Source organism: Barbatula barbatula, assembly GCF_947034865.1.
Source record: "Barbatula barbatula genome assembly, chromosome: 15".
Taxonomy (NCBI): domain Eukaryota; kingdom Metazoa; phylum Chordata; class Actinopteri; order Cypriniformes; family Nemacheilidae; genus Barbatula; species Barbatula barbatula.
In genome coordinates this window covers 3717730-3740438 of record NC_136778.1, presented here as the reverse complement: position 1 = coordinate 3740438, position 22709 = coordinate 3717730, and the positions used below count along the sequence as shown (strand labels likewise).

Below are 22709 nucleotides of genomic sequence, written 5' to 3'. Positions count from 1 at the left end.
CTATATTTATGTTCATGCAGGCACTTTTATCCAAAGCAACTTAGAATTAAAAATCGTGCATCTTTTGCTCACTATCAAGCTTGCATGCCTTTCTTTCCTCCTCAGAACACAAAAGATTATATTTTGAATAATGTTGGAAAGCAAACAACATTGACCCTCACTGACTTCTACACACACCTATCTATGTTGCACAGAAGAAAGAGACATATACAGGTTTTGAACGATATCAGGGTGAATAAATATAACATTAAAATCTCTGTGTGCACATGCATTGGTTGAGCTACAGAACAACACACTCATAACAGATTTTTCCAACCAATAAGATGAGTCGTGTCATATAGTTCAGCCTGATTTCGGCACAGCGCGTTGTGTTGTGAGCCGTTCCCCGGGGTACCTCAGGGCTTCCGAACATTTTCTCTGACACGCTGTCTTGTAGCTTCACAAACCGCCAACTGTTGATAGGTTTGAACCAGGAACCATGAGAATTTACAGACGTTCACTTGTATCGCCCCAAGCTTGCTCCCAAAGCGGATTGGCAGGATGGTTAAAGCCACCGGAGAATTCAAATTACGTCCAGACTGTCAAACCTTCAGACTGGTACAGGTGGACATCTCTGTGGATCATGTGCTGTAGATCTGTTGAGCTTGGAGTAATGCTCCATATAAAGTGAAACAAGGGACTTGTAGTAGTAGTAGGAAGAGGAACCTACAGACTTGGCTGATTTTCCAGAAATATTAACCCTTCCATGCATTAATTTATGACAACCACAGACAGGAGTTGTGCGTGCGTGTTTATTACTTTAAGGGCGAGGAAAACAAGATTTTAACCTGTTTTACACATATTTGTTAGATGTCTTTTGTCCTACTATGTAAGTCAAGGGTGACCCAAAGCAGCTTGGATACAAATTTTCATTAAAATATCTTCATGTGGGTTCAGCAAAATAAAGAAATGTATACAGATTTGTAACAACTGGAGGGTGAGCAAAAGATGACAACATTTTTAGGTGAACTATTCCTTTAAGGCTCATTGGTCATTACCACATGATTCTGACACGTCACTGTAAAGGTACGCCTGTGCCACTTCACTAAAGCCATTTTCTTTGAGATGTAGATGTGTTTTTTTGTTCACTGAAGCTTAAAAATGTCTGTAGGTTTAAGTTCCTTTCCAAAACATTCTCATTGCCTTCTTATTATTCATTTTTACTGCCCATCAAAGTCCTGACCTCACTGCCAGTCCAAGCTTCTCTCAAGCTTCGCCCTCATTTGGCACTCGCCTCCTCAAAGTAACTTTCAGAAGCACTTTTTCTTACAGCGTGTTGACTCTTTTGTTCTCTTCTTCATAAACCAGTTGGTACTTTTTCGAACTGAGACTAATTAGTTCTGTAATCTTCTTTCTCTAGAGGTTTGGTGTCGACTGGACCGGGTATTGCGTAATACCCGGTGGTGTCCTTGGTTTTGATTCCTGTTGAAGAAGTGTATGAGATGCGTAAGGAGGTTATGAGTAAACCGAGCAAGATGATGGCTCATTTCTCCACAGGAGGTATCCACGGCTTGGACACTGGAGAGGTATTCAACTCCCCGGTGGTCTTTGTGGGTTATTATGAAGCTGTTTCTTTTTAGCGCAGTCTTCTTTTGTCCTCCCAAGGAGCATGGCCCAACTTAGTTGTTTTGCAGAAAGACTGCAGATCATCTTTGCAACTAAGGAAGTGACCTACCTATTTTCTTATTTTAATGGGAGATTATTGGCTCTGTGTTCTAAAAGGTGTTTGTTCATATACATTTAATATGAACTTCAAATGTGTGTCACGTGTGTGCTAAAGAAAGCAACTTTGGGAAAAGTTTGTTGCACTTCATTAGATTCGCCAGTTCTGACTTTGGCTATAAACTAGACTATAAAAGTTTAGACGGGCTGGGAGATACAGAAGTTTTATTTGGCTATGTACTTTAAAACTGTAGAAAGGAGCCGCGAAAGGAAATGTCAGATAAAACAAACACTTGTGCTTGAGAGCCACACTCCACAATATTGGCACATCCGGAGATTATTCGAAATCCTCCGTTCGAACACTGTGTGTGTTTAATACGCACGATACAGCCAGAACTTTCTGTGCAGTAACAATATTGAGAGATTGGGTATTGTTAACAATAAAAGAATAACCTCATTATGTACAGCGAAAATGCACAAGGATTATAATATTGCGATAGCATGTGTTGAGCTTGTAACATTAACGAAAAATATCAAAATACTGATGTAGTTTTTGGATGTACAAAAATAGCAAATCCATATTTTTTAAGTTCATTGCAGTGTAATTCAAATACATTGCATTAGTTGAACGATATATACTCGGTCCTGTCTTTGACTCTTGTCTTGGAGGTTTTGTGTTAATACAATAGAAGTCAATGGGGTCCAGTGTTGTTTGGATACCAAAGATTCTTCTTTAGTGTTCCGCGGAGACAAGAGAGTCATATATACAGGATTTTATTGACATGAGGGTGAGTTAATGATGAAAGAATTGTCTTTTTTTGGCCTACTTCTCAAAGTGTGTGAAATTTCATTTTCAGTGCACTGAAATAAATGTACCCCAACCCCATCCAGGCAGAGATATTGAAAATCTGCCAAACATCTGTTTATGCACAAAGATATCCTTGGCTTTCAGTGAACCTAAAGTAGATGTCCAAAATCAAAGAGATCCCTCCTGCACTACCCTGATGATGTCTGGCTGACATTTTTGCCATCTGCTGTTTTCAAGTTTCTCATTTTCTCACTTTCTGCAACCTCCAGAAATGCCATGTTGCTCCGTGGGTATTGTTGTATAAATCACGTGTCATTGATTGCATTGCACATGTACAGTGTTTGCTTGTTGTTGTACTTACTGCATCAGTAATAGCTATTCGTACGTAGTTATTGTATCCGTGTGACAGAATATTCATTTCATTTGACTAGAAAGATTTTCAAATGACCAAACGTGAAGATTCTCTTAATGGATATAAATTCAATGAAAGTTTCAGGATATTTTATAAAGTGTGCATGTTTGATGCACAAATGATGAAATATTAAAATGATGATGAGAGCATCACTACACTACATTGCAGTAGTTCATCACTAACAGTAGTTCATCATTAACACTTCGGGTCTCCCATTCATATACAACATCTGCTACGTTTCTCATTCTGTCATTACAGCGTTGACAAAGTGCCTTTACTATATCTTGCATTCATTCACAGAGTTTGTTGAGTGATTTATTACAGGCACTTCAGTTTTTTTACATTTATTTATCAACGTGTGACATCATAATGGCTGGGGGACGTCATAATGGCATGCTTAAGATCATCATAGCTTCATTTTCATTACATTTAGTCATTTAGCAGGCGCCTTTATCGATAGCTTCATGGCTGATGCTTCTCGTTTCTCCTTTATACATAATATGAAACAAATTTAATATGGTAGAGAATAAGAAACTGTGTCAATACATAATATTTATTATGAGACTGATAAAGGGATAGTTCACCCAAACATGAAAATTCTGTCATCCAACCTGTAGGACTTCTGCAGAACACAAAAGAAGATATTTTGAAGACGGTTGGGGACCAAACATCGGTGGTATCCATTAATTTGCATGGGTTTTGTGTCTATACAATAGAAGTGAACGGGTACGGCCATCCATTCTGTAAAATGTCTGCTTTTTTTAGGTGATTCCTATGTAGTAAGCCAAAGTATCCTCACTCCTGATAACGGTGAGGAGAGCATAGCGCTGTTTTTATCTTCTATAGAGGCGCAGCTTGTGAAACAGACTGATTGACGCTAACAATAAGCCCCTCTGTCGCTCTGAAGTGATCTGGACCAATTCACAGACGTTCTTTACACGCAGAACAATATGGTGTTCTCTCAGCAAATGGCTGTAATTATTATTATCACGGTCTTGGTCTTATTGACTGATGGTAGAACAGTTGTAATGACTCTTGAACCGTACGACGTGATTCAAGTCGCGTGATTCCCAGTGTTGTGGTTCCTAGCGGGCAGAAATCTCATTGACTGCAAATGGACACATTTAGGGCAAAAATTGGGCCAGTGTGGTTCCTGATGAAAAAACTATATAGTTTTGTTCCCAAAACAATAGAACAATAGAAAATGTTGTGGATTTAATGGTTATAATGGAAATTGTATAGGTTTTAATGAAAACTTTAATGGTATCTACTGGTTTGTGATGTATTATTATTTGTGAGATGTCTTATTTAAATACTGCCCAAAACACTACAAAAAAGAACTTTGTAATGGTTTCAATGGAAAAAGATAAATCGTAATGGTATTGTAATGGAAACCATTGAAATTTATGTGGTGGTTTCTATTGGATTTCTATAGTTTTTTCGGCCGGGGTTGCTATCAATTATAAGACAGAAATAGGTCCTTCGGTTTAATTATAATGAAAGCGTAGATTCATTGGCAGATGAATGACCATTTCTATGACCAGCTTTACTAAAAACACCATGGTTAAACTATGGTTATTGTGGTAAGACCGTAGTATGTGTTGGATTGTTGTGGTTTTACTATACATACAGTAGTTCTCATGGTAAACCCCTTGACTTATTTTCGTAAGTGTGGTTTCTTTAATGATTCTTCTGAATAATCATTTCAATTTGATTAAAACTGTGTTCTGTCATTACTTTTCTGTACCCCAGTAAAGCCTCTTTCACGTTGAATGTATTCTTTACCCAAAAATTGAAATTCTTTCATCATGTATTTTCTAACATGTATGACTTTCTTCCTCAGAAGACAAAAAGTTTGAAGAACGATGGTAAGCTAATAAAACTTCCCCCCATTGACTACTTTTGTTTCCACAAAACCACATGTCATGTACAGGTTTTGAATGACATGAAAGTGAAAAAATGATGACGGAATTTAAATTTTTGGGTAAAGTATACCTTCAACGTGAAAGAGCCTATCCTTTTAACATGTACACAAGTACTTTGTACATTTTTGTTTGGCTGTCAATGTTTCATCATGGATTAGCTGGTAAATGGCCTCAAACTGTTCCAGCCTTTCTCTTTACTGTAATATAAATTTATCACATGTGGAAACGCAAATGCAACTTGACATTTTTGAGTTTCAGAAGACAGATGTTTTTACAGTGCATACTTCTTTTTTCTCACTGCAGTGCATTCTGGGATTGTGTTATCCACAAATTGTATGTGATGGGGCCTCATATTTTGGTCAAAACAAGGTATCATACACAACGTTTCTGTCAGCATTTTTCTGTCCTGCTGTCAAAAAACCTAGCCTCACAGTATTGCCTAGACAAGGAGTTTGTTTGGACACAAACATGACTGTGGCATTTATTTACAGCATGTGTCATTTAGTATTGTACTAGATTGCACTGAAAAACATCCTGAGAAATATGACCAGCCCCCTTTACGTCACAGCCAAAATCGGACTCCCCTTGCTATGGAAATGGGTAGACCGTTCCTGAAGTATTTTTCTCACCATCAGTCAGTGCACATCAGGGTGAGTGTTTAACTTCCTGGATATAAAATGAAGCCTGGCACTCTGCCTCCTGAATTTTAATGTGCTCTTCGACAGCATCTTCCATTTTGCCAGCCTTGCAGGAGTGTGTTTTCCTCCCTCTGTAGATACTGCACGGGTATATTGCTAGCGGTATTCTTCACACGTCGTACCATGAAGAGTTCTTCCAGATTCATGCAGAGGGTCTGAATGCGGCTTCTTGAATGAGCCAAAGTTTGCAAAATAATAGAACCGGAGCTCTTGTGTTAGGATCACAATTGGAGTTTTGGTACCGATAAGGTGGATACAAGAGATGGAGGGCTTTTCAAACAGATTGTAAAGATTTTCTTCTTCATGCACTAAAGGTGATTCCACAACAGTTACGATGCCCCTTTACACATCGCTCGGATTGGGCTCGGGGAATAGACATACATTGACTGATAGAGAGCAAACACTGTCTAGTGTTTGTCTAGCCATTTTTCTTCTCCACGGTTGCTCTTATCATTGTTTTCGTGACTTGTGAACAGAGTGATGAAAGAGAACTGGAGAGTAGTGTGGTAATGTGCTTCGTGCTCGATCCTGGAAGAGATTTGGCTGTATGTGATGAGAGTAGCACATGCGTCTTAGAGCTGAGTCACAGTTTTTCACAGTCATGGAGATAACTCTATTGGGTCGTTCTCAGATGGCCGGTCCGGCTCTCACCTAATCAGATGTCTAGACAATTATGAAAAAGAAGTGGAAGAAGGCCACTTTGTGTCCCAATAATAAACCTTGGGAATAGTTTTGGTCCAGAGCAACGAGAGCTGTTTATGTGGTGTAAAATAATACAACTTCTGATCTAAAGTTTTAGGGCTTTTTTCCATGAAGGCCATCTCAGACCCATTGCTGGAGACTTTCATGTTCTCTCCTTGGAAACCGAGGGAATGAAAAATCGAAGCTTGTCTCAAGTTTTTCTGCCCGTATTTGACTGTTTGCGATAAGCTTCTTAAACAAAAACAGTGGGTTAGCAAACACGTCCGTGCAATACATTTTGTCAGATAATTAGAGTTTTAGAACTGGTGGTTTTTAACAGCATGGAAAGTGCTGACTGAAACAACTACATCCAAACTATAATATTGTACCTGGTAAAACGATTAAACAGACCTATAAGCAGGGACCAAACAATGCAAGATAAAATGCGGTAAAGTTTTGTCATTGTTTTCATACCCCTGTGTCGTTCAAACTCTCTAACTTTCTTTACCTTTTAGAACTAAATTACAGATTTCTTTTTATTTTTGAGGTTTTCCCGTTTACAATTAGAGTGAATGGGAATCCTCGAGCTTCAAAAAAGACACAAAAACTGAAACTTCACATGACTCATGCAATGTATTTCAAGTGTCTTGAAATATTGGTGTTGGAAAAATACAATAAAAGCTGTTATTTGATCAAGTTTTTGACCTGATGTGTATGCATTCACTCACAGTTAGAGTAAACAGTTGGGTGTACTATCTCTTTAAATACAGATTCATGGTAAAATTTTGTTTAATTTGCTTGCAGTGTAACTTACAGTGCAGTTTGGAATTAATTTCATCAGTCTGTGTTTCCTGTAAGTCAAACCCATAACCTTAATGTAGTTAGCGTCATGTTTATCCGGTTAAGTTACAGGAACACCTTTAACATTGTTGAAATAAACACTGAAATGCATTAATATTGATTTTAAGATTTGTTTTACTATTTGTATGTAACTCTTGCGTTGTCTAATGTAAACTCAACCAGTTGAGCTCAAATATAAATTATAATAAAAATAGAAAGCTTGTCTGAATTTTCCTTCTATTCTGTAATGTGAAAATAATTTCCTGGAATTCTATTATATAAAAAGCTTGTCGTTTTCCATATTAGTACTGGACGGAAATCTTAAAGCCTGAACATCAAAGCTAGCTAATGTTTGTCCATCCCTGGTGCGGCTTTACATATATAATGCATTACACACAAATGCCCTTGATCATCAAAATACTGTTTACTTAACTTTTGACATAATGCTTGTCTTGCACTAAGTTTTTCAGGCTTTTAATTAATGATGCAAGTCATACTCACTGAGCAAACAGGGGTCCCTTTCCCAAGATGTGTCTAGATTGACGTAGCTTCAGTTTTAATACTGTACCTCATAAGATTAGTCACTTTGACGTAGCGTCGTTTTTCCACTTTTCAACATCGATCTCACAATTCTCCATCTTCTCTGACCTCTAGGTGATCTACGCCCTCAACACCAAGAACGACGAGCACGAAGCGGCTATCCAGACCTTGAAGGAGGCCCACGAGGAGGAAGTGCAGCAGATCCTGTCGGAAACGCGGGAGAAGATCATGCAGTACAAAAGCAAGATCAGCGACGAGATGGACCTGAAGCGTCGCATTCAGTCCCTGGAGGAGTCCATGGAACTTCACGAGCGAATGAAGAGGCAGGCGCTGACAGAGTTTGAGACTTACCGTCAGCGGATAGAGGACATGCAGCTGTGTACGGAGGCGCAGCACACGCAGCGAGTAGTCACCATGTCGCGTGAGGTGGAGGAAATGCGACGCTCTTTCGAGGAGAAGCTACGCTCTTTCGGACAATTGCAAGCGCAGTTCGAACAAGAGAAACGACAGGCTCTGGAGGAGCTGCGTTCTTCCCATCGACAAGAGGTGAGAGGAGCTTAAGCCTTAATATTATCTTAATAGTTATTTATTTGTAGGTTTTCTGACTCTTGTATGATCTTTTTGTGGGGTCTAAACCAGTACTACAAACTACAAACTACATAAACTTGTTCCTCTCAGGTTCTACATTTAAAAGTGTAGTCTTTCTCTTCCAATAAAAGCACCAAAAATATTGATGAATCATCTGGCATACTGAAAAAAACTGCCCTCATCAAGCAATCTCATGAGGTTCTTAATTGAAAAAACATAGTGTAAATAACTGTGACTTTTGCAGATCCAAGAACTTCTTCGGTCACACCAAAGCCAGAATGCCCACTACAGCAAAGACCAGGAGAAGCTGGGACAGCTTCATAAAGCCGAGGTGGACTCACTGAACGAGAGAGTGGAGGAACTGAAACAGGACAAGAAGCGTCTAGTGGAGGAATACGAGGCCAAGCTCAATAAAGCCCAGGCTTTCTACGAACGCGAACTGGAGGCCATGAAGCGCACTCAGCAGATGACCGCCGAGAACCTGCTGGCCTGGAAGAAGACGGAGGTGGAGCTGAGGAAGGAGTTTCAGGCGCAGGAAGCTGCGCTGCAAAAGACGCTGGGAAAGTTGCGCAGCGAGCTGCAGCGCGTGCAGGACGAGGCCAGAGAGAGCAGGGAGAAATCGCATAAACTGCAGGCCTCGCTCATCACAGCTGACAATAACATTAAGGTAAATACCCCTGGACAGCGGGTAATGTGCATTTTCACATACAAATTTAGTTTTACAGAACGCTCAGGCGACAACGTAAGACACATCGCATAAGTAAAACAGGTTTTATATCCTTTCGGTTTGACTTCAAAAAGTTCACATGTAGTGCAAAAAGCACATTTGTAACATATGTTGAAACATTTTTAAATTAAAAATGATTTTGGATTTGTCCTGAAGACATCAGGCCTTTCAGCTCTGGGAGGATCAAAAGGCACATAGAAAGAAAATTCGGAAACGCTTTACATTAAGGTACCCTTTATAAAGCATTAATAAATGTGTTCATTAATAATAAGTAAGTCATTACAATTGCATTATGAAGCATTTATACTTGAACTACCTGCAAAATAGTGAGCCCTTTTCTAACTCACATGTTATAAATGCTAAATAAAGGTATTTATTCATCATTTATTTAACTCCAAAGCAGATTCTTTATTATCTTGATGTTGCTCTCAATATAGGCTGTAGGGTGTTGTGATGTTTTTCTTATACCTGCTCACTATTTGGCATATTTCGTTCGAATCCCCAGTTATAACTGCTTTATAATACATTTGTAAATGACTTATTAATCATTAATGAACACATTTTTAAATGCTTCATAACGGCTACCTCAATGTAAAGTGTATCCGAAAATTTTAATACAGTGGCTTACATTCTGAGCTCTGTGAAGTCGTAAAATTATGAATGAAAGAAAGAAAATGTAGGACGCTACCGAGTGTTATTTATGATTATAATCATAAAGATACAAGCTTGATTTATGATTTGCTAGTTCAAAGGACTAAATCATGGCTTAATGAATAGCGTGTCTTGCGTCTTCTCTCTTTAATGACAGATGAATGCTTGTTTTATAGGAATTTGCTGGGCTTGTGACTTGAACACACACACTCTGAGCAAATCTTTAATGGAATCGATCTTGAGCCAGTCTGACATTTTGAGACTCCAGCTCATACCGATCTGCTTCCCTGGGGCCTAAACTAGTCAGTTTTTGTTAAACACGCTGATCTAATGTTGACCCGCTCAGGTGGGAGATGTTTGTAGTGCCCGTGTCACATCACATGGAGATTTTATTTTGGGATGGCAAATAATCGTTGATATGTTTTACTACAAATCTTGGGTCCGTGTGCAGACACAGTGTTGCATTTCATACACCGTCCAATCAAAAGCCACTTAGACAGACAGACAGATAGATGAATCCATGATAGCTGCCTAGTTTTTTTTCCTCCACTTGTAAGTAATGTATTTTCTATGCATATTGGGAAATGCATTCGGCTGTTTACTAAACCATGAGCCTCGATGTGCATTATTTCATGAATATTGTATGTCCTAGTGCATATTTATGACTCTTCGGTCATTACATTCTTTACGGCAGCACTGAGTGTTGACATCTTAATGAAATACACTGTGAATTCATTAGGATTGAATTGTGTCCACTAATAGCATTCTTAGCACACGCTATCTGCATCCTTTTAGAGCTTGATTCAGGAATTATGCAAAGTATCTAAGCAAACACTAACAAAATCTGTGCTGAACACAACCTTGTTTGTCAGAGCACTAGGCTTTTTGAAGATGACCAGATTGTCTATTTTTCAGTTTTATGCTAATTGTATTAATATTTTTACTTATAAGATAATAAAATAAATTAAATTATAACATTTTATATGTATTTTTTGTATGTTTATTTTTATAGTTTTGTTTAAGATTTTGCAATCATGTAATGTGCTTTTGTCGTAAAAAAATGGAATCGTAATCTTGGTTTGAAAGCAATAACATAAATAAACGTCACTGCGCATGTGTGCTTTTGTGAAGCGAGCATAACTTCTTGTACACATACGTCCGCAAAGACGAGAGCCCCTGTAATTATTTCTGATAACAAGTTAAAAGTATAAGCATTATTAATTTAAGCATTATTAAAATTCAACAAATTGTTTATTTAATAACATTGATTTAACATATTCAATAAAATATTAATTTTCCTATAGCTCAGTGGTAAGAACATTGCGTTAACATCGCAAGGTTGTGGGTTTGATCCCAGGGATTGCAGATACCTATGTAAAATAATGCAATGTAAGTCGCTTTGGATAAAAGTGTCTGCCAAATGACTACATGTTAATGTATGTAATGTTAATTATTTTTTATATCAATTAAATAAAATATGAATGGTTATATCATTAGCCACTAGCCAGACCGATTAACAAACTGTCTATTTTTTGGTTTTGTTTAGTTTTTATCTATTTTCAGCCAATAATTTAATGCCTCATATTTCAGTTTATTGTTGAGGCAACATTTTTGTTAAGTTTTTTTAAATATTAAAAATCACCCTTTAAAATAGAAATGTTGTAATAGTTTTAAGCTATGATAACCTTGCTTAATAACACTCGTCGTTTGTAACAATAAAAATGTCCTCACCTCACTCAGCACCATGCAAATCATGCTGGAAAATACTCTAAAGCAAAGAGAAATGGATAAATGAGAAAATAGTTCAATTTAACAGATGCCGTACATTGCGGCACACAGCAGTGGTATATAGAAGTGCCTTTCAACCCCAAGGACTTCATTCCCCAGCATGCACTGCTCCCGTCAGCCACCTTGATTTCATCTCCAACTGACACACTTTACCTGGACACAATATAAACTGTCTTTGTCTTTGTTCGTGGTCATGTCTAGTTGTCGTTTTCCCATGTCACTAGTTCAGTTTTTCTTCGCACAGACCAATCTATATGTCGCACTGTACAGCCCTGCTGAAAAACTCCTCGTGTGCCATGCCACTAATACTGATTTGTTTTCAAATAAGTCACACATGGAAACAGTCGAGGCAGACATGTGATATATTTTGGCCATTTGACAGAAAAAATTCAGCTGTTCATATCATATGCCAATGGGTCTGTGCAGTGCTGAATGATGTTGAACACACCTCTTGTTTTAGACAACAGTCAAGCTCATGATCCTCGCGATTCCGTTGAAAAGTGGATTGAGGACGCTCTTCAAGATCGATCGCGATTTAAGATCATCAGATTACCAGAAACTGCATAGGGTTCTTCTTGTGTAACGCCGAAGTCACGCATGCATAGTACCCATTAAGAGCTCATAAGAATTGAGGGAGAATGCGTGCTGGCAACAGTGAAAAGCTCTTAAATAAACTAACACTGAAAATAGAGAACAGAGGTGAAAGAGAGAGAGAAAGGTAATGTGTACATGCACAATTAATGAGGATGAATTTGAGAATAGAGGAGACTGAAGTGGAAAGGCGACCAAGAGAGGGAAAGGTAGACAAAGGAAAGCTCTTAAATATAGAAACACAAATCCAAAACGCCCTATAAATGCACTAAGTCATCTAAGTAAACAGGTTTGTGTGAGGATTAAGTTTAAAGATGTCATGAACTGGCCTTTTATATTATTTTATAAACAAAGAACTAGTAATAGTCATTTTATTTATTATAAACATTAAAATAGTAATAGACTGTGTTCTACCCTGGTTTGAGGCCGGCTCAAGAAACGCTCGTTTTTTATGGGCGGGTCACATTGAAGACTTACTTGGTAGACCACTGCTATGATTCCAAAAGACAGCAGTGTGCACTGTGATGTACATTTGTCTGTTTGACAAGCTACGTGCTTAGTTGGAGCCTTCTGTAAACTTGGTTAGACACGTAGGTTACACATAATCAGGACATATAATGAGCATATAATCTCTAAAAAAGCAATAGTGATGCGTCGTACATGTATTTTTACTCGCATAAGATTCCGGTCAGATTCAATATTGACGGCACGGCATTTGTTTTTTAATCTCAGTCAGCAAATCCAGCATCGACATGTGCCTTGCTTACAATGAAATCCCCGGTGAAATGAAGCGAACAGACGCTCAATGTTTTAAACACGTAAGTTGGAACGTCTTAAAAAATATACGAATATCAGAATCCGAAGGAACCAAATGTTTTTTTCCACAACGAGGTCACACAATATGTTTGTTGCTTGGTCGCTCTGAATAAAAATAACGGTGAAAGAAGTCCTTTTAGAGAAGTAGTCATTGATATTCTTCTGTGGAGGCGGTGTTCATCCTATCGATTGATAGGTACATTCCAGGACCTTGGGTTCGCTGGGCCTGGTGTCAATAAAAGTTGTCATTTCAGCAACAAGGACGTCTCCAGTTCTTGTTTGAATACGATGAGCTTTTGTCTAACAAATAAAATAGATTTCCTAATTCATGACACCTTTAAAGGAAGAGATAAAGAATAGAAAACAACATTAGCCTGGTATGAATGAATTGGAAGTCTGTAAGATGTTCTTACTAAACAAGAAATGTGTATCTTCTTGTGTGCAGGAGCAGCATAAACAATTAGAGGAGGTGACCAAGAACACAGAGATCGTGGAGATCCGGCAGAGAGAGGCCGAGTGTGAGCTGGAGGCGTCCAGAGACCGAGTCCAACAGCAGGCAACTGAGATCCTCCTGAAAGCCAGTGAGATATCTGCAAACCTTTCCATAACCTCTGAACATGAATTTCTTAACCTGCGTGTGCAGCATTGACATGCAGTGTTACTGTCGTCATAGCAACATGGATTAAAATGTGAAAATATACCGCTTTGATCATCATGTACTGAACTATCCGCTTTCTTTAATGTTCAGTGTCTTTTGAAACACGTACAACCTTTGTTCTTTTTAATGCAGAATGTCCAAGTTACTCTTTTTGATTGGCTGTGAAGACTGTTGATATTTAGAAATAAAGAGGTAAAAAAACGCCTGTTAAGCTCACGCCACGCTGTTAGGTAAAGGTTGATATACGCAGTAAATAGGCTGGTTCTAGTTTCGGCAACCATCCGTGTGTTCACAGAGAAGTTTGTGAGTGACAGATCTCCTCCTGGTATCCCGGCAACAGCAGATGTGTGTCTGTGCTCATCACCCAGATACTGGAATGTTCCCTGAGGGAGGCAGAACCCAGCTGGGTCTGTGACACCTAAATGCCAAAGAGCGCTTTTCCACCATCGCGCCGAATCATTCTCGTTGCTTAATCGTTCCACTCCGTGCCGTTCCATGGTACGCTCCGTGCCGTAGCCAGTACGTAAATGTTTTTTTTTTTCACCGCAGGGCTGATAATGGACATTTTGAGAATGTAAACATTATGCCTTGCTAACACAAGAGACTGAGCTATAACAGCTCTGCGCTCGTTCATTTGCACGATTCAGGACGAAAGTCCAGATCCGAGAACAGTTTGTAATCGCACACGTGGAAACATAACCGTAACCGTTTCAGACTGTGCTTAGAACGGTTCGACGCGATGGTGGAAATGCGCTCAAAAACAGTTTTTTCTCTTTTATCTGGGTGAAATAATAAAAGCGTGAATAACCACAATAGAAACTACAGTAATGGATTACAGATGAGGAGTGGGAATGTAGAGGTAATATGCGATATTAGACTATATTGGTATTGTGCAACGTTTGTGTTTGACGTCTAGCGATTTAAAATCAGGAATTCCTCTTGATCAGAGTAGTACCAGTAACTATTTGGATCATCCTCACGAAACCACTGAAACATCATGGCAGTTTTGTTTATAAAAACATATAATTTGCTTACACTAAAAATGTAATAAAGATAATTGTGTTCTCTAACTTAGACAAAACATAATTTTGACATCCGAATTAATCATTTATGTATTCGATCACTTTTTCTGCTGAAATTCTCATTAACGGAATGCAAACGCTCTGAAAAATACAATTGGATGTTCTACTAGATCATGACGACAAAACAATAAAAAAATGATTGACAGAATATTCATGTATAACATTTTTTTAATGAATTTTAGACTAAAGTTCTCATCCTCCATAACATTTTTAAAAGACTTAAATATATTGACATTATGATTTATTTTATGTGAAGAAACACATCTGCCACTACCTTTCAACGTTTTACTTTATATTTTTCTAGTTTAAAACGTATTATTCTCTTGTCATGCTGTGTATACAACTTTTTCAATTCTCCTTACCGTTACAGCTAGTTTTCTGCATTTCATTTTTTCATAATACCTTTCTATTTAAATATAATTAATGAATGTCTTATTATGTATGATTAATAAAAACTTGCTTATGCATCATGGCTTGGCTTTTGTTTTAGCAAAAATGTTTTGGGATGAGAATTTTTAAAGCCTTATTTTATATACAAAAATATACAGAGATCTAAATTGTGTTAAGCTTAGTAAAAGTTTTGATTATGTCATACCTTGTTTTAAACGATTATAAAGGAAATCATGCTTGACATCTTAAAAACCAAGATCTTTTGTCTGTTGTGACTGTTGTTCAGGTCAGATTGGAAGCCTGCAGGCCACACAGATGACCCACGAGGCCGTCATACGCGATCTTGAATCCGAAAAGTCCCGCCTGAAAGACAAGGTCTTACGTCTGGAGGAGGAACGAGGGTCTTTGCAAAATAAATGCCAGACGCTGGACGACAGACAGAGACAGCAGATCGTCTCCCTAGAGAAGGTAGGGATGCAATTTTACCGAACTGTGCACCTGCGTGCAGAGCTTTCCTTTCCAATGGAGACAAAACAAAACAAGTGTTGTGCCGAAAGGCATGACAGACCACAGAATATACACTACCGAACATTTTGCAGCATGTGGTCTTGACTGGGGTGTGTTAGCAGAACAACAACAGATTACAGAATTCTTCAACTTAATAGCCAAAGCATCACTCTTCGGCAGGAATATTTATTTCACACGAGTTCCTCTCGAGACATCATTAGCTTGTGCTTAAAGCATATACAAGCCCGTCCCTCTTGTTAAACACTAGCTGTTCCACTGGCCATTATCAGAACTAAATGTAGCCCTCCGCATGTTTAATTCAAAAGACCCACCGTCTTCGCCGAAGGATGCTCTTTTGATGGCACTTTCGTGGACAGTTGCTGGGATTTGAAAGGGAATTGTACATTGTTTTCCTGCATTGATATTTTTTATTGCAATAATGGCATGGCTATTTATTGTACATGGGGTTTTCATACATACATCTGTTTCAGCAGGTTTTTTGGCTGTCCTGTCGTATTTAGGTATTGTTTCATTATTAATGCGCTGAGAGCTCGCACTAAAAAGGAAATGTCTTGTTTTTTGCTCCCAAAATATTCCTCCCAGCAGTTTTCGAAACAGACTTTTGCAAACTTAAAACATTTAATTAAATTAAAAAAGCCTATTTGTAAGAAGGGAAAATGTGGTGCAGTGATTAATCATTGTATCACCGCGGTTAAACATACGGTTATCAGTGTGCCCGAAAACATTTTATTATGGTTTTAATTAAAGTTAAAACTTGTTTATTTTTTGTTTGGAGTTATATTGGCTGTTTTTCGGCTCTGTTGCTATGCCGTGGAATTTCCGGATAACTTCTTTTAAAGAAGTCTCAAATTAAGCTTTCTCTCGCTCTGTCTTTCGCCCACATCACAGTTGAGACGTTTGTTAGCAACGTAGCCTTGAGTTAGATGTTACCGTGGCAGCGCTCAACAAATAGAGCCGGAAAGCATTGTGGAGAAATCTGCTCTGCCGACGCTTCTGCTGCTCTTATAAATGAGAACTGAAATCTATTGCAGGCGGCTGCTTTGCCGTCTCGATGTCAAATGTTAGAGGAATTAAAGGTGTTTCCGACGGTGTCCACGTTTGGTATTTAGGGCTAGCGCAATATAGATTTGCACTCTACGGTTATTGTTTTATTGCCATGTATCTATTTTATTTTATTTTACTTTTTTCTATTGTTCATTTCTGGGCAACTCAAAATACAGGTGTAGAGAGGCAGAGAGAGTTTGCAACCTCGTAGCTTAAAAGGCAAAATGGGTTGCAAAACCAAAACCTACTATAGACGGTTTCAGTTCAACGACGTAACTTAACTTCCAGTAGACCTCCGAAGAGAAACAATAACTGTTGACTACTTTAAATGTCATTTAATTAATTAATATACAATATTAACTTAATATTAATATCAATTAAATATCAAATATTGTAACCAAACACAGACTAGGAGAAACTTTGTGCCAGGCACGTGCGTCCGGAGAAACTATAGACCAGACACTGAGTTATTCATAAAAATATTATTATATGTTTAGTATTAACATGATATAAATGATCACAGTAATTGACAATTGTCAGTGCCTGTTTTGTGACTCTTATTTTGCTGTATGTCTACGTGAATGTGAATATAGTTTTTTTGATGCCAGTTTTTGCGGCTTAGCTTTCAGGCTTTGTAGGCCATGGTCGCAATATTCTATTGCAGTCGACTCTTACTTAATATTTATCTTTCATTGTTGTTTTGCTTCCCAACAGTCTCTTCGAGAGGAAAAACAGAATTACGAGAAGGAGCTGATGACCCTCCGTGCCAAATATGAAGAGGACACGGCTCACTTTAAGGACACCCACAGCCGGTCGCTGGAAGAGCTCGCACGGAAACACCGGGTGGCTTTGGAGAACACCCAGAGCATCGCGGAGAAAGAGAAGAACAGATTGCTGTCCGTAAGTGAACTCGGTCGTCACACATACATGCTGTCAGTCCGTGTCCACAATATTTTAAAGAGCTCTCAGCACTGTCCTGTTGAGAATGACGGCGCTTCACTCACAACGTTCAATCTGAAGAGAACTGTATCACGCTGTCTTAGCGTCTGCCATCAGGTGCCACCCTAAAAACAACAGGGAGGACCTACTGTATGAGAGCAGATAAGGATGTCAAGTCATTCAAAACCCTTTTGGAACACAAAAGAAGATATTTTGAGAAATGTCCAAGTGGTTTTGTGTCCATACAATGTGTTCTGCAGAAGAAAGTCATACAGGTTTTGAATGATATGAGATCGAGTAAATGGGCACCAGTATGTAGATATTTGTCCAAATAGCAACATAGAGAGTTTGTATGGCATTTGAAAAGGTTCTCCTATGTAATCAGGTTATAAAGCCTTCTTGGTTTTAATTTGATCCTATTTTTTATGTGTGTGTATGAGAGAGGGAGAGAAAAGGGCAGGTGCAGAGGCTCTAGGGCGTTTGGTAGAACAGAAGAGTGCAACACACAGCTTGCTGCATTCGCCTCATTAGGCAGAACAGTTAAAATTTGTCTCCCACACGCTCTCTCCGCCTTTGACCGGCTCAAGGTGTCCCATGCGTGTATGTATGTATGTACATAGCCCATATGTATATTTACACACACATGTACAGTATACACAACTGCAGAAACAATTAAGAGACCATTCCAACTTTATCTGTATTTGTAGATGTATTATGTTGAATAAATCAAACCGATTTGAAGAGAGTCACCTATGTGAAAGACTGACAGCATGGCAAGACACATGAAAACTGTGATAAATATCCAGGTTATCACATAAAAAAAATATTTTTTAACTCTTCCTAAATACATTTACAAATATTGTTGTTGTATCGCTTAAAAGTGAATATGAACTTTGGTTGCTTCGCAGTATTTGAGGTGTGATGCAGAGCATCTTTCTGTTATTTTCACCTGGTTCTCCAGTTTTCATTTTCTGCGAATAAATACAAATTGAAAGAATATTTGTATTTGAAATTTGGGAGAAATATGTTTAGCAGTTCACAGAATGAAACAAAAATGATCATTTTACCTCAACACATAGCCTACCTATGAAAAGTAAATTGAAGAAAGAATGAAAATAATCTTAAATTTAAGTCTCTTCGTTTTTTCCACGCCTGTATAGAACATGAAATTGAATAACAAAATGTGTAAACGTTTTAGATGCATGAAACCTTTTGTCATGCATTGTTAAAAATGTTGACATTTTGAAATAAGCTTAAATATTTATTAACCAAATGCTTGTAATGATGCTTGTGATGGCTGTAGTCTTTCCGGGCACAGATTCTGTTTGGGCCCGCTCGTAACCCGGCGACACAAAGTGAGAACGTAACTGTTATTTCGCTCACCGGTGGAGAAGGCGAGAAAATGGCAAACATCATGACTAAACCGTCTGTTTTGATTTCGCGAGCTGATAACATATGAGGCGAATGCACACAAATCCACGCTGGATTGACTCAGCCAGAACACAATCTGTCAGCCTCCCCAAAACAGGCAGCTGCCAGCAGGCCGACACATCCATCTCCCAACTGATCGCCAACGCTTAATCTTTTTGTTATTATAAATCAAACAACAGATCGGTGGCTAAATATGGACGAGCAGGTGTATGAGTGAGTTGTTTTGGTTGTGTGTCTTTTGAGTGAGATTGGGCCGCTTTTGGGGACATACATATTCCTTGGATGTATTTCCGTCCTCAGATTCCGTTTCTCTAAAACCTCCTCCCTTATCTGCTTCAGTCAAACCTGTACCACCCTTCACAGCGAACCTTTGTGCAGGTGGACGTCCCTGGCGAGGCCGCGGCTCCAAATGGTTGATCTCATTACAGCGGAACGGCTTTTTGCTTATCTCGCCGGCACCGTACAGTCCGCCACTCTCAGAAATAGAAATGCGGTCTAAAAATGTAAGCTCGGATGAATAATCAATGATTGTCGCCTTCATTAGACCGTGCCGGTGACTCACGGCCTGCTAAAGAAACGGCATGACGACTACGGTGACGTCCTGTTTCGAACGATGCTCGAAGCTCTTCCATTCTCCTCTCCCACTTTCCTCATTTTTCTTTATCTTTCGCAAAGCACTGATAGTTTGTAATGTGCGTCCAAAGCACGGCAGGTGACTCACTCCTGGGATAAAATACTCTTATTTTGGAAACCTTCACTTTGAGCCGCTGAAGGTATCATCTCACCCAGAGTATGATGTGTGTTTTATATTTCGTAGGAGGAAGATCACAGCAGGATTTTTTTATTTTATGTGACATGGATCACAGCGTGGAGCCAATTTTCGCCTTCCTCTTATGTCACTAAAGACACAATAAAACATTTCCAGGTTCCATTTGTGGGCTCAGAATTGGGGATTGTGAATGTAGTCTTGCTCAGAAAGATGTGTGTAGGGTTAGGTCCGCAGTTTTAGCTTGGACTAAGAACTGCACCTTTAGAAGAAACTTTCTGACTGATGTTTAGTTTAGGAATTGGTTTATTTATTTAAATAGTCCAAAAAATATATTCAGATGTAATAGTGTATAACGTTGACATCCTTTCCATCCAAAAGCAATAACTGTTTTTTTTTATAAAAGTTTATTTTCATTCAATCACATTCGAGCGTGATGTTTTTAGGTTTGTGAGCAATAAGCATCACACAGCGAATGCACTTTGGGTATCCTGTGGGCGTGCTGTCTAAAACTAAAGTGAATTATGTAGATGGCGGCTATACCAGCCCATTTGTTTGTCTGTGCTAACTATCAATTTTTAAAACCGAGTTACTTAAGAGCTTTTTCCTAAAGGCCCGCTCACGCTGGTGCACACAGAAAGCGTTCATCATTGAGTAATGTGTGTGTAGACGGGCAAGTGAAGTGAATGGGATTTGATGTGGACTTTAATAAGCGTGTGAGGAGCTCGCAGCTGCTCTTCGGGATAAGTGGGAGATGTGGAGGTGATAATCTCATCTCCTTCATCTTCGTCAATGTCTATTGCTGTCCTCTTTTATTCCGTCGGTTTATTTCATGATCGGTTGTTTTTAGACAACAGGTAGTCTGCAAAAGTAGGCAGTGCTGTCAGTAAACATTTATTTGTAATGCGTTGTAAACAATTTACGGTTTCAGCAGCAACAACATAAACTAACATTATGTGGCACAAACTTCGAGGGATAGTTAACAGAAAAATTAAAATTCTGTCATCGTTTACTCACTCCCAAGTTGTTTCAAATTGTCTTTGTTCTGTTGAACACAAAGAAAGAAGAATGTAAGTCATTTTCAGTTCTGTGACATCGTTGACTACCATAGTAAAACAATGACCGTATATACTGTATTTTATTTAGTTCTGTTGAATGCAAAATTAGATATATAGAAAGCATTCTGGGCACCTCTGACAACCATTAAAATGTTTCCTACTATGATCGTCAATGATGTCCCAGAACTGAAAATGTCTTTCTTTGTGTTCAATAAAGTCATTTATACAGATTAATAACAACTTAACAGTGAGAAAATGAAGACAGCATTTTTTGGGGGGGTGAACTTCCGCTAAGATTCAATAACTGTTGAGTAGTTTTGATTTAATTTCATACAATCAATATACAATAAAATATGAATATAAATTAAATGTTATGTTATAACCAAACATAGACCAGATAACTTCGGGCCAGGTGCGTGTGTTTAAAACACTAGTGTCCTTGAGCTATGGATAGGTACCGTGTGAATGAAACAATATGATTTTCTTTTATCGGTAATTATTATTAGTATTATTATTAAATACATTTATAATCATAATATAATATAATATTTAATCCTCATATTAAATTACTAAATGAATGATGCACAAAATTTACATTCAACATTTTATCAGAAAAATCATGTTAGTTTTCTGATGGTGTAATTTTGGAAGTAAATTTTTCTTACTGAAGCTCTATTTTAAAATGTGAAATATTATGACATTACACTTTAAGTAGTGGATATATACGGGGGTCCATTTCTTCAAACCACAGATTTTAAATGGAGTTTGCGTGTTTAAAGTTATAAAGTGCTGAATTAACCGCTATAATTTTATAGTAAAGTTTGTTTAAAACAAAGGGAATCTGAGCTGTATGTTTGAAGAATATCTGAACAGAGCCGCATTTCAAACACTGTCATAATACACATTGTATTTTCAGACTGCGGTGGGCGTAACACAGTGGAAACTCCATTTTATTCTGTAAATGTCACAGGATCACTATGATTACTTTCCGTATTATTGTTTTTCTTTCTTCCAGGGAAGCTTCAGAATCTTATTATGGAAGATATAGTTATTAATTTCTTCTCATGCCTCGTCTTTGCATTGCAAATATTGTCACATTATTTTCCTGCTTTCCTGAGACTGATATTAAGTGAACTGACACCGCAGATTCAAATGAAGGTTCAAAGCGGTGATGCTTTCAAAATGTCACAGTGTTAAAAAAAGGGATTCTGTATATTCAATTGTGTAGTAATATATGTGCTAGAGGTTGACTGATTCTATTCCTCAGTCGCTGATAAACAAAGTCATACAAAGTCATTTGTAACCAACATTTTCTTCTGGCTTTACAGGAGATGGAAGAGCGGTTCGAGAGGGAACGGACGTCCCTAGAGGAACAGAAGCGTCTTCTACGGGAAGAACTTGAGAGTCTGCGTGAGGAACTCGCTGCCAAACTCAACATAGCCAACAGTGAGGTAATGTGTGCTCTGAAAATTGTATCTAAAGAGGCCATGTATTTTTTATTGGTCGGTCTTCTTTTAAAGGTTCCTATTTTTTTGTCGTCATTTAGTTTTACATAACCGTTTCACCTTCTATTGGAGGCACTAAAGCAGGGGTGTCAAACTCATTTTAGGGTAAGGGCCGGATGGAGAGAAAAGTGACAATGTGCGGGCCGAATCACCTTTTTTAAACCATATTGCACCAAATTACAAATGAATTAGCAAAAAAACTAGAAAGACATACTGTTCTGTAAAAGGTGCATTTAATAAATCCTCAGAACGGTTCAATAACACTCTTATTCCTCTTTGAAAAAACTATTTTGTTTAGGTAAAGGCAATCAAAACCCTTTCCTTTGAATATTAATATTTTTTGTCAGATACTTTTTAAACTAGTAATGAAAAAAATGCAACAGACTCTATTTGTGTACAGACGGTCACATTAAATATGAACCATACAAGCTATACAATATAATTCACTAATAGGAAAAACTGCCTTAACATATTTAACAATTAGTACAGTAGTACAACTTCACTTTGGATATGAACATTAAATATATACTAGAAATTCCCTT

General features: G+C 38.1%; 1 protein-coding gene across 2 annotated transcripts in view; it reads left to right on the top strand.

Annotated features, from left to right (window-relative positions):
- fam184ab (family with sequence similarity 184 member Ab) overlaps window positions 1–22709 on the top strand; it is a 71834-nt gene that overhangs the window by 13316 nt on the left and 35809 nt on the right. For both annotated transcript variants that reach the window (XM_079474370.1, XM_079474369.1), the window contains exons 2-7: window positions 7720–8151; window positions 8438–8860; window positions 13212–13347; window positions 15183–15364; window positions 17183–17368; window positions 21991–22113. In XM_079474370.1, coding sequence (XP_079330496.1) covers window positions 7720–8151; window positions 8438–8860; window positions 13212–13347; window positions 15183–15364; window positions 17183–17368; window positions 21991–22113 — 1482 coding nt within the window. The remainder of the gene's footprint in view (window positions 1–7719; window positions 8152–8437; window positions 8861–13211; window positions 13348–15182; window positions 15365–17182; window positions 17369–21990; window positions 22114–22709) is intronic.